This window comes from Euleptes europaea, chromosome 11 (assembly GCF_029931775.1).
Source record: "Euleptes europaea isolate rEulEur1 chromosome 11, rEulEur1.hap1, whole genome shotgun sequence".
NCBI classification, from domain to species: Eukaryota; Metazoa; Chordata; class Lepidosauria; order Squamata; family Sphaerodactylidae; genus Euleptes; species Euleptes europaea.
Genome location: NC_079322.1, coordinates 35,947,212 through 35,960,120, shown reverse-complemented (window position 1 = coordinate 35,960,120; position 12,909 = coordinate 35,947,212). Strand labels below are relative to the sequence as shown.

At 39.7% G+C, this 12,909-nt stretch overlaps 1 protein-coding gene across 1 annotated transcript in view; it reads left to right on the top strand.

Annotated features, from left to right (window-relative positions):
- Positions 1-11,574, top strand: part of LOC130484626 (ubiquitin-conjugating enzyme E2 E2) — a 149,764-nt gene extending 138,190 nt beyond the window's left edge. The window contains exons 5-6 of the mRNA XM_056857695.1: positions 2,683-2,830; positions 10,821-11,574. Coding sequence (XP_056713673.1) covers positions 2,683-2,830; positions 10,821-10,918 — 246 coding nt within the window. The 3' untranslated portion in view covers positions 10,919-11,574. The remainder of the gene's footprint in view (positions 1-2,682; positions 2,831-10,820) is intronic.
- Positions 11,575-12,909: the final 1,335 nt, after the last annotated feature.

Below are 12,909 nucleotides of genomic sequence, written 5' to 3'. Positions count from 1 at the left end.
TCTTGGCAAGTATGTTTTTTTTTTAATTAAGTAGTGCACTTGCAAAAGAAATAAAAGACAATAAGATACTCCTTCTACACTATATGATCTCTATTTTGACTCAGTTCATTTTGTTTATCATTCTAAAAGATCTGGTCATAAATTGCTGTGGGATACTAAAAAGATAGGAAATATGAAAGAAATGGTTATGCATGGAAAAATAAGGTACACATGAGACTGATACCAGAATTAACTCCATTTTCTAGTTCTGTATGATGCCATATCTGTTTTAATCTGTGACTTTTACTCCAGTCATCCTCATTTATTATAAATAACCCTTATCATGAGGATAAGTCCGAAGAGTATTTTCAGTTGTATGCGCTCCATAACCAGCAACTGATTCACATTGGAACCCTAAGGAAAATATTGAGAGTCAATGCAAGAAGGTGACCATGTATCTCCAGAAAATTGCTGAAGTCAGTTTTATATTGAGAAGCTGCACTTTAGACCTCATTCTTGTATATTAAAAACATACATTGGTGGTGGAAAACTTTATGAAGCAGAGCTATGCATTTAAGAATCTGAACTGCATACTTGCGCTTGATTGTATCAGCAAGAGACATTATTTGGTCCTATTGTGTTGTTCAGATATTTCTTCCAAGGTTGGTGGATTAGCTAAGAAAACAATTAAAGCTACAATTTCCCAAGGAGGTGGAAAAGTTTCAAGGAGAGACACAAGGTCCTCCTGAGTCCTTTCTTCTAGTTTGTACCCTAGTTACCTGAAAGGAATTCTAGGGTTTTTTTCCAGATGTGCTGTCAAGAAAAAAGAGGAAACAAGGGAGAAAGAACCCTGAATCTCTTTAAACTAGGTTAACTACTAAGGGCAAGAGACCTGGAGTCTTTCGTTGGCTGAAGGGAGAAGGGGGAAAACTGAAGAACAGGACACTTTATGGTTTTTGAAAACATTTTCTTGAGATGAAACAATTTATAATGCTGCTGTGAAAGAAAACAAAATAGGGTTTGAAGGATGGTCAAAGTTGAGCCTTTGCAAAAATTAAGAATATTAAGGCTGAAATTTGGATTCCAAACTGATTCAACATAGAGAGCTGTAGTTCCAGAAACACAAAGTACTTGTAGATATGTGGGAAAAGTTGGGAAGGTATTTTGGGTCATGACTATCATTGTCTATCATTAGCATCATGTCTATCATTGTCAAAGGAGGGAAAGGTAAATTTTGTTATCAAAGAATTACAAAATAGAAATTATTAAATAGCAACTGTCATGGAAATGGCTTCTGAATCTTTAGGGAAATAAATTATTATGGCTTTCAGCCATTTGCCTGAGTTAATAATTTAAGATCAAACTTGTTACTTTTAACTGTACTTTTTGTTATCATTGCTCCTGGTTCAGAAGATTTTCACTCCCGAGGTCCAACCTATGTAGCGTGGCTGCTCAATTATAGCCGTAATTTGGATCAGGTGTATCAAGTGTATATTTGAATGGGGTAGAGACAGAATCGTCAATTCCCAGATCTCATGTGAAACATCAATCACACCATTCAGATCTTTGCATGTTGAATTTTTTCCTAAGCAACCTGCTGCCTTGGAAACAAAGCAGGCTAACTCAGTGAGTTAGGTAGGAAGGTGTGATAGTCTCCCACCACATATAAAGAAGAGATCAGGATTAGAGGTGGCCATTAAATCTATAAATACCCTACCACTTTTGAAAGTTTTATTTTTAAGTTTCATATTTAAACTGTTCATTAAAATCTTTTAATCCTACCTGTAATTAATCTCAGTAATTGGGAAACTGTGGAATTTCAGTAGGCAAAATCCCTCCTAATTCAAAACTAAATAACAGACAAATGTATTCTGTTTCTGTTGCAAATCTCAGCTTTTCATTGACATATATTGTTTGGGAGTTTTAAAAGATTAGTATTGATTCACATTACTTTTCAGGGTGTTTTCAACTAAGTCTTTTCATTCAGATTGGAAAAGCCAATATGATAGGCTTGTGAATGAGTCAGCGTATGTTTAGGTTATGGGCAACTAATCCATGCCTAAAAGACAATAGTGCTAGGAAAAGTTGAGAGCAATAGGAAAAGAGGGAAGACCTATCATAAGATGGATTGACTCGATGAAGGAAGCCATGGCCTTCAGTATTCAAGACCTGAGTAAGGACATTTTGGAGGTCATTAATTTATAGGATCACCATACATTGGATGCAGCACATGACACATACCTAATCTGGTGTCATTTATCAGAAATAAGGGGTGACACCCCTATGGATTGTCCTCAAAGAGAACAAGAAAAATAAAACAGCCACTGATAAAAATAAAACAACCGTATATTGTGTGCAACCAACCAGAACTTTTAAGTTCACAAATCTGTATCTTGATTTTATGTTGAAAATGTCTAGGGCTGTGGGTCAATGAGAAATTATAGGTCTTTAATGAGATGCAGCATAATAAAGCTCACTTGGCATCTTGGATATAGAATATAATTTATGTAGCATTTGCTAGAGTGAAACATTGTATTAAGTTACCATACTAATTTATATTTTTAAAAATAACTGTGGGTTCAAAACATCTTGCTTTCCTTTTGTTAATATAGGTCATTTTCAGTGGGATTCTATATCAATAAGTGAAAATGTATTATAAGAAAAGTTATATGTGGTTTATACCCAATCACTTTTCCCCCCTAGGTTACATTTCGCACAAGAATTTATCACTGTAATATTAACAGCCAAGGAGTGATTTGCTTGGATATTTTAAAAGACAACTGGAGTCCAGCATTAACCATCTCTAAAGTCCTTCTTTCCATCTGTTCACTTCTTACAGACTGCAACCCTGGTAATATTATTTGTTAAATGTTTGTATTTATGTATATATTTATATCTGAGTCAGCTATTGGGTTTTCTCCATTTCTACAGTTTTAAATAAAATATGGTATCATATTGACTATTGTTACAGGATAACTCTTCATGGTATGTAAAACTAAGTGGATTACAGCTTTTTACATTTGATATTTTAGCTAACGTTGAAGAATTTAATAAGTTCTTAATAACCTGCCATTGGCAGCATAGCTGGCTGACGATAAAAATAGATATAAATCTACGGTTAGTGTAGTGACAGAGATTTGTAAGTGGCAGACCAAAAGTACTTCAATTACAGATAATTTAAGTTCAAAGCATTCATAAGATGGACCTATCCTTTAACAGCAGTTTGGCATGCAAAAACTAATCAAGTGAGTCTCTTCCCACCATCTTTCTTAGAAAAGATTCACCTGCTTAATATTTGCATATCACGCTTCTCTTATGGCCTAGAAGTATGGCAAAAAAGGAGGACATAAAAGAAAAAGATGTTTGCTCTTTTAATTACAAAAAATGGCAGCCTTATCCAGTTCAAATGTGTTTGTTTTACAATCAGTAATGAGATCTGCACAAGACATTAACAGATTTTTATTAGCAATCATATGTAAGATAGAGTCAATTGTTGATGTTTCCATCTTGCTTGAAAGAGATCACTGCCAATTCTGTTTCCTTTTTAATCTGAGAGTAGTTCTTGCCAATTCATCCATCCTGGACTCTTCATGCTTTCTGCTAGCTGTGTCTCAGTCTGCATTTACATGTCAGTAGCTCATTGATTTAAATATGACTGCATATGAATAGTGTTTGAAAGGTTAAGTACCTAGGGATTGAATAAATTCTCTAATTGTGGTGTGACCTTGGTTTGTCTGAGTTCATGACAACAAGTTTATGAGAAATGCTTTCTTCAGCATCTTTTTCCTTGCATGGATCGTTTCTTTGTTTACTGAAATTGTACTTTTGAGATGCTTCTTTCTGAAATCAAAGATAGTTAAATGTAGGTATTTTTAAAGAAGTGTGCGAGTTGGCATGATGAAGATATTTTATTTTTTTCTACAATGGTTATCTGCTGGCTTTAGGCCCATTTCTTTCAATTCCAGGCTAGTTCTGGTGCAATTTTAACAAATTGGCAAATTAGTCATGCTTTGTAATCTGATTTTGAACATGGTGAAGCAAATTGACTACCTTTTCCATTCATTGAGGGAATTGCTTTGAGAATACCCCAGGCACATCTCTGAGAAAGACATATCTGCACACATGCTTCTGTTCTCTATCAGCTGGGAGCAATTTTCGGTGCACTCCGTCTTCCCTTCAGCTTAGCCTCCCCCTCCCTACTTTAAAGGCAGAAGCCTAGCAGGGTCCCCAAGTTGATAAGCAACCTTGTACTCTTTGTTCAGGACTCATCTAATGGGCAGAAGTGGATCAGGTCAAATGGAAAGGCCACAACTGAATGTCTACACACACACACACGAAAATTACACATTTAAAATATACAGGTTTACCACCACCACCACCACCACCCTTTGAAGGAAAACTCAAGTATCGGTTACCCAGCAGTCTTAGATATATGCAAATCTTTATTAGAACAACAAATAGGAATAAGAATGGCAGCTAATTAACCCCCAGCCATACACAGTGATTAAACTGCCGAAGCACAGCTGCAGCCTCATTGGCAAGCACTGCTATTCTTTTCATGCAGGCCGAGGAAATGAAAAGAGGTATTTGCTCCCGACGCTTCTGTCGCTCACACAGTAATCTACAAAAGATGTTGAGAAGAAGCTCTTTCCTCTTTGGTTTTACATCAGCACTCTTTTGTTTTGGATCACTCAAGGCAGGCACTTGTCTGTCCCTTTTAAACAACTAGTGTGATATTTGACTTGTAAACCGTCGGAGACTCTTCCGTTCTGTTGCTTGTGTGTTTTTGTTTGGCACTCTCCAGTAGCAGGCTGCACTAAGAGGTGTCTGTTGTTGTTTTTTAACAACTGGATGAATTTATTGCCACTTGGGAGGGGATTCTGTACACGTGTGAATTATGGGGGGAGAAATAAATGAAGCAGTTAAAGTGGCAATAAGGAGGAACCAGAAAGAATAAAATTATAGCATTAGCCCCCAATAAGGATTTTTTCTGCGGTTCTTGTTTAAAGTTATATATAAGAGTTTATACTCCATGTTTAATGATGGCCAGGATTTTAACTTCTTTCTTCTGTGATATAGCATTTGTGCTTTTTGTATGGTTTGCATTGGATGACTTGTGCCATATGTAATCCTTTTTTTATTTCTGAAATACAGTGACAGTTGTCTGCTTTCGTATTAGTATATATATTAGCCTTTATCACATCTCCCCTGATAATTGTGGCACCATGCATAATTTTATAGACCTCTATCATGTCTCCCCTTGTGTGTGTAAAGTGCTGTCAAGTCACAGCCGACTCCTTTTGGGGGGGTTTTCATGGCAAGAGACTAACAGAGGTGGTTTGCCAGTGCCGTCCTCTGCATAGCAACCCTGGTATTCCTTGGTAGTCTCCCATCCAAATACTAACCAGGGCTGACCCTGCTTAGCTTCTGAGATCTGACAAGATTAGGCTAGCCTGGGCCATCCAGGTCAGGGCATGTCTCCCCTTAGCCTCCTTCTTTCCAAGCTAAACATTCAGTGGGCAATTCCTACAAAGGCCAGGTGGTGGCAGCAGTTAAACCGAGAGAGGGAGAGAAAAGCCCCTCCAGGTGTTGGGAAAGCCAGGTGAGTGGCACATTCCAGATGGAGACCTCAGACAGCCACTGGTACCCAGACACCTCACAAGGCATGGTGAAATAGGGCCTGCAGGACTGAGCAGGGCTGTTTCGCCCTGCTCTGTTCTTTTTAGATATGGCAAGAGAGATATGACGAGAGAGAAATACTATATCAGTGGTATACCTGATGCCTTATAGAGGGACAGAAAAACCTATACTCTACATTTCAACAGAGGCGAAAGTAGGTGAAGATAATGAGGGATGAACATGGAGAAGTACAGTTAGTGTCCTTAGGTGTGATTTCATTTAACAAGACCTACAAGATTAAGGTAAAGGTGAATTTGAATAGGAAGCAGAACTTGAATAGTTGAGTAACCAGCAATAGGGCTTGACTAGACACTTTGCCTGGAGTGGAGCTTGAAGCCACCAGCTTTCTAATTTCTCAGTGTATTACATGAACATGGGTGTATTAGGGTGAAAACGCATGGTCGCTTTATCCTCCTTTAATCCCTGTTTCAGCCAGGATTCAGCCTGGATCGAACGCATGCCTTTCGTCTAATGTGCGTTCAATCCTGGCTAAAACAGGGATTAAAGGAGGATAAAGCGACCATGCGTTTTCACCCTTGGTGTATTTATGCACAAAATTTTGGCACACTGCTTGTTACATTAACACAAGAGCTAGCATTTAACGATATCTTCATGTTTGACTCTTATCTAAATGTAAATAAGCAAAGTAATTGCTGAACTGAGATGAGACTGCTGATTGAGCTCTTTACCTTTCCTGTTAAAACGTGAGAGGCTGTCTCCCAGTTTTGCTGAAATGAGTCATCATTCTTTCTTTCTTCCCCAGTTCTTTGCTAGCACAGTTTTATCCCTGTGAGTGTACCTGTTGGCATCTATGAATAACATGTTTTTCTAATCTAGCTAAAAGTTATTCTGGAAAAAAATATCTGGGGAAAAACCCTTCTTCAGTAGTTGCTAACATTTTTAGAGTGCAATCCAAAGTAAGTATACTCAGAAGTAAATCCCATTAAATTCAGTGGGATTCAGTCCTTGGTAAGCATGTTGAGGATTAGCGCCTTACACATCCTTATTAAAGAATTGGAATAAATGGAATTCAACTTTCTATAATAATTGGGAAGCATCCTAAATTCTGCAAGGTTCTAACATAACTAAAGCTATTAAAATCCTGGATTATTTCTGGCTTTTTCAGCAATTTGCAAGCTGAGTTTCAGTGAGATCCCTTGATATATACACATTCATTGGTTTTATCATAGTATTGTTAATGCCCTACCTTAACTATGAAAACAGGATCTACATTCTACTAGCTGATTGAAAACATGCAGTTGTTATGGTTAAAAACATCACATACCATGAAATAGCCCAGTAGCTTCCACTATTCACTGTGCCCCCAAAGCTTCTTTAATCCCCATTAATTCAAGACCTTTTACCCTCTCTGCCCTGCCATTTTCCCATTCTCCTCAGTCTTTGCCTGATGACCCCATGCCTTTTCTGGACTCTTCCGCTTCCTTCCATCCTTTCTCTTCCCATTTTTGCATGGCCCTGACGGCATGTGTCCTACCAGCTGTTAAGACTTAAGACTTGTCACTTCCCAGCAGCTTCAAATGGCAACCTCTCCTGGGCACTGAAATGGTGTCTGAACTACGAGTCCTTCCTTGTTTCTCTCCTACCCTGCTAGAGTATTAGAAAAGATTTTGCAGAGTAAGGGCTATTACCATCCCAGTGCCCTTGGTGAGTCACCATTGCTGCAGTTGTGAAACATTCCTGAGAGCACATACTGTTGTCGGTCTGTGTTGTGTATAACATGAGGGGTAGAACATTTTCTAATGACAGCTGAGAAAGTAATGAATGCTAAAGAATGTAACAAATTCTCTAGTTGTCCACATGCATTTGTTATTCACCAGGCAGCTAAGATTTTGCATTTTCCCAGACTGAGTTTTCCCAGTGTTAGCTTTGCACAATAGACAGACACAGGTTCTCTGTCTCTCCGTCTCCGTCTCTGTCTGACTTCATGTCTGGGCATGAGTTTTGAGGATCACACAAGGTAGAGATAGGATTTTCTTGCCTCCACATTCTTCCTCTCTGCTTTGTAGTGGAGGAGGAACATGTGAAAAAGAACGGGGAAATAAAAGTGTTAGAGACTTCACGCACACGGATGAGGAGCAGAGCTGACAGGTACATATAGATGGGTGTGGGGATGAGGCTTCCTCCTGCATCTGTGTGTATGGTTGATAGTCCTCCGTACAAGATGTGGTTCAGCAGTGAGTTTCCCAACTCCCTCAGCCTTTCCTCATAGGGCTTGGTCTCCAGGCCCCTGATCATCCTTGTCACTCTCCTCTGCACCCGCACCTTTCTGTCCACGTCCCTTCTGAAGTGAGGCCTCCAGAACTGCACACAGTATTCCATATGCAGCCTGACCAATGCTGTGTACAGCTGGACTGTGACATCTTGCTGACAGATGGCCATCTAACCTCTTCTTAAAAACCTCCAGGGAAGGAGAGCTTACTACCTCCCGAGGAAGCCTGTTCCACTGAGGAACCAAGTGGGTTATATGTGATTAGATACTTAAAATGACAAGGATAATGTTGTAGTTACCCTGAGATCAAGGAACATGTTTGGTAAGATGAAGAGTAATGGTTTACAATTCAGTCAGATTGAGTCAGCCAAAGCTGTTTTCAATTTTTGGGAGGCAGTTTTGAAGGCATAAGCGAAAACATTTCAGTAAATGATTTTACACTGATCACTTATTTCAACGCAAAAACATAACAGAGCTATCTATGTTAGTTTTGCAACCCATCACTGGAATCCTCCCCCCCCCCCCATATCTAATGATTGTTTTTGTTTACACTTGTCTGTTTTTCTGACATCGGTTTAATGTCAGAAGAATAGTAGGGTATGGCAGTGGTTTGAGTGTCAGACTAGGACCTGAGAGACCTGAGTTCAAATATGCATTCTGCCATGGAGTTTACCGTGGGCCATTTACTCTCTCCCAGCAGTTGATGTGCAGATGAAATCATGTCTGCACCCTGAATTTCTTTGGAAGAAGAGTGGGATAAAAATGTAATAGAATATGTATAAAAGCTGGAATAACAAAGTGTTGTCAGAACTGCACTGGAATCTGAATGTTATATTTCTGTACTGGAATCTGAATGTGACATTGGTTAGCAATGTGAACAAATGATTTACTGTGCTGTTGTCATTTTATTAAGGGGTATAAGGAACAGGCAAAATAATATGTTAAATGCTTTGTTCTATAAGGTTAACGGATGTTAGCATTTTGAGTTCCCTTAGAGAATACAGTTGGCTTGTCTAATTATCCTCTTGGGGTTGTATATTATAAACCATTGAGCAAAGTCTCATTTTTGTTACCTGCCTTACTTTCCATTTATGTGAGGTGAAAAATCTCTTCAAAAGCAGTTGAATTGGCTTTTGTGTCTCCATATCTATGTAATAATTCTTGTGTATTGTATTTACTACTTTATCGCCCTGCACAATGCTTCTTTCTCATACTTCAGCAAGATATACTATTCTGTGGCAACTGATACTATACTTATTTGCAGAGCTGATACTATATAAAGGGGTTTTTTTCCCTGAAGCATACTATTTTCGGGTCCTGTCCTTTAAAAAAAAAAAAACCTTTCTATAGGCAAGACAAGGTAATATAGACAAGATTCGAAAAGAAAGACACATCAATTAACTTTTTTCTCTGTTTGTGGTTATGTAAGCCAAGAACCTTACGGGCAAGCTATCTACCAGTTCCAAAGTATGAACTACCCTGGCATTACCTCAGTAATTCTAATTGCCTCTCCCAAGAAAGAGAGTAACTCCTACCAAAGAGCAAACATGTTCCTTACACTGCCACCCCCTTGCTTTACTGAACACCATGAATTCCTTCTTCCCATCCATTGGTATTTGGTACTAAAATATGGGGCAAACCCTACTTAGCCAATAGAGGGCAGACTAGGCAACTTTCGATAGGCCAGGCTTGAGGCCACACCTCACTATCGTCTCTGTTAGATCCTGTGGTTGTGGGCAGAAGCAGATTCTGAACGCGATGTGCACAGAGAAATCTACAAAAGTTTGATTTGTCAGCATTGTTGTGCGAAATCCTGGCTTACTTGTAAGCCATCATTATTTTGGTGAGTCCTAATAAAAGTTTTCTCATGGTATTTGGGTTTTGGATTCTGCTCCAATGGAGATCTGTTAACTGGATCTTCACGACTAATTTCTTATGTCCACCTTGTGTGAACCAGTGGCCTGTTCCAGATGACGTTTAGGAGCCAGACGTCTGACTCACAGCAGCAGCCTCAGGGTGTCAGTTCTTTCCCATAATCAGGGAAAGAACTGCCTCAGTCCAGCATATCTGAAGAGCGTTTGGCTCTGCCCCAAATTTCTTTGGAGCGCTGGGACATCTGTATTTTTTCTTACCATATGAAGATTTCAAAGGGGTTTGAAGAGAAATGCATCCTTCCCTCTTGCCACTTGTGAACAATTTTTATGGTCCCGGCATATTCATTTCTCCCTGTTGCAAACAAGAGGCTCACAGTCCTCCCCTTTAGGAGCAGGGGTAGTGTTATGAGCATTCCACACTTTCCCTTAACTGCCTTTCCTCTCACTACCCAGATGTTGTGTTCCCCCCCCCCATTTGCCTCAGGGTATCTGCTTTCGTCTCATTCATCAGTTATGCAAACTCTGCTAGCAGGATGGGCAGTCTTCCCGGCCAAAGCAAAATGTAATACTTGCAGATAGGCCTTCCCTCGCAGAAATTAATCCCTGCAGTCCTTTTCTGTTTTATAACTAGGTTATGAAACTGCCAAGAAGCATCAGGTTTGTAACTTGAAATGTGTTCATTCCCCCCTTCCCTTTAAGAGTAGTTGTATCTATTTGATTATTGTTAAGCTGTTGGCATTGTCTGCTTCACATGCTGCTGAGGGAGGTGAACAAGTGGTGTTATGCCATATCATAAATTAAATATTATGTATGGCCACATTGGCCTGATCTTAATACTCAGGTCCACTAGCACAATGTGACAAATCCCAAAACTGTCTCAGTGGTTGCATCGTATTGGCACATCTCAGTATTTAGTATGGCAATGTCAGTCACTGCTCTTAATCCTGGCACTTCATTTGACATCATGTGACCAAGAAAATGTGACCCTTGCATCATGGTCAGAATGAGCGTTCACTTTGAGCTTGGCAAAGTGGTTGACCATTTTGTTTTCTTTGCAGCTGACCCGCTGGTTGGAAGTATTGCGACTCAATATATGACAAACAGAGCAGAGCATGACAGAATGGCCAGACAGTGGACCAAGAGATACGCTACATAGGAATCTGCTGTAGAACATGCTGGACCTGTGCAAGCACATTCACTAAGTGCATCAATAGCCCTTCCCTTTCCTTATTTTTATTACAAGCATTTTGTGACAAAAGTTGACTCTCCTTCTCCTCCCCCCCCCCTTTATTTTTATTCTTTTTATTTTATTTTTCTGTTCAACTTGAAAATTTTAATCTCTAAAATATAGACTGGGAATTTTGGGTTACAGTGCAAGGAATGTTGGATCTGTAATAGTATAGAGCTTTGTCACAAAGCTTTGTATTAATGTATTTTTTTTTCTTTTTTGTGGTCTTTGGGGAAAAAGCAAGCAAACAAACTCAGAACTATATCTTGTTTCTACTTAAATGTAGTGTTTAGGGTTATTTTTTTGTACGGAAGTCTCTAATGGTGGGTGCATGTTACTGGGAACAGGTTTTGTATAAAAAGCATAAAATCAAGAATCACTGTGCATTACTAAGACTGTGTTTTAACACTAGCCTTCTGTTTCCCAAACACAGGGCTATTGGGTTGAACAAAACAATATGTATTTTGATTTACTTAAAAGAAAAGTGCTTGTAAATTTCTTAGGGACCTGCCACTTTTGACTGTGGATCAGTTGATGTACACTTGTATTATTAAATCACTCAATAAAAACACTGTGGCTGATAACATACACTTCTTGTTGTACTGTTTCCACCGCCAGCATCTGTCTGACCGCTCTCACTCCCAGCTTGGGCAACCAGCCCTCAAGCAAGCAAACAAGACCCAACCCTGCTTAGAAGCTTGTGGGGGGGGGGGGAATCCTTTTGCCCTCTTTCCAGTTTGATGCCAGGAGGAGCATCAAACAGGGCTCTTTCAGTAATGCTAACCACGGCAAAGTCATACTGGTAGGAATCCAGTCAGCCTCTTTATATCTTAAACAAATACAAGCTTTATTCTGCTATCATGTCTCTAGAGGATATACAGAAAACATGGTGAAGATACTAACAAAGAAAATGAAACTCAGAAAGATTTCTAACCTAACTTGGAAACTAAAGTACCTGCCACCTGCTCTTTCCACCTACCTGGAATATGCAAATGGCCATATGTGTAAAGAGGATGCTGTCCGGCTGTCATTCACATGGACATGCTCCGACATAGGCACATGCACATAAACAAAGGAAGAACAGTGCCTTTTCAATTCTCTCCCCCATGTATATAGAAAGGTCCTAGCCAATCTGGGTTCTTGGTGCATGGGCCTACCAAAACTCATCAGCCCATAGACAGGTGTTTGGACATGAGAGAGATTTCTTATCTTCCATGCTGGATATGAAAACAATCTAGCTCTGGGAGGAATAAGGGTTTCTCAGCCTCCCTGCCACTCCAAACATTGATCCATCTCAACGTAAATGTCAGCCCATACTAAGATGAAAGGTCTTCCCTTGCTCTCAATCCATGACACCCCCCATCATCAGAATGTCATGGGTTCTGTTTTTACAAGAGCATGGTCCCCACATTACGTTTCAAAAACCTACACAGCAGATGAGAGCAACAAGGCCTATATAACAGCAAACAGCTCTGAACACATGAAGCTGCCTTATACTGAATCAGACCCTTGGTCCATCAAAGTTAGTATTGTCTACTCAGTTAGTATTGTCTACTCAGGGACTAAGCAAGTATGTGATGTTAAAGACCTCTGCCTGAGACCCTGGAGAGCCACTTCTCCACATCTCTTTTAACTGGAGATGCCAGGGATTGAACCTGAGACCTTCTGCATGCCAAGCAGATGCTCTACCACTTTTCTGTTTCATAACTAAAGGTATGGGGGCATTTTTTTCAGTTGCCCAGACAATTGCCAGACACTCTATTGTAGAGTAGTGTTGCTTTCAGGGAAAGAGGGTTGTTGTTTTTTGCTCAGGTGAGCTGTTGGGTGAAGGTCCCCCTCCTCTTCTTGCAATGAGACAGCCCCCAAGCCACATTCCAAGGTGCCGGTTTGGAGCACAAAAGTCTTTTGGAAGTCAGGAG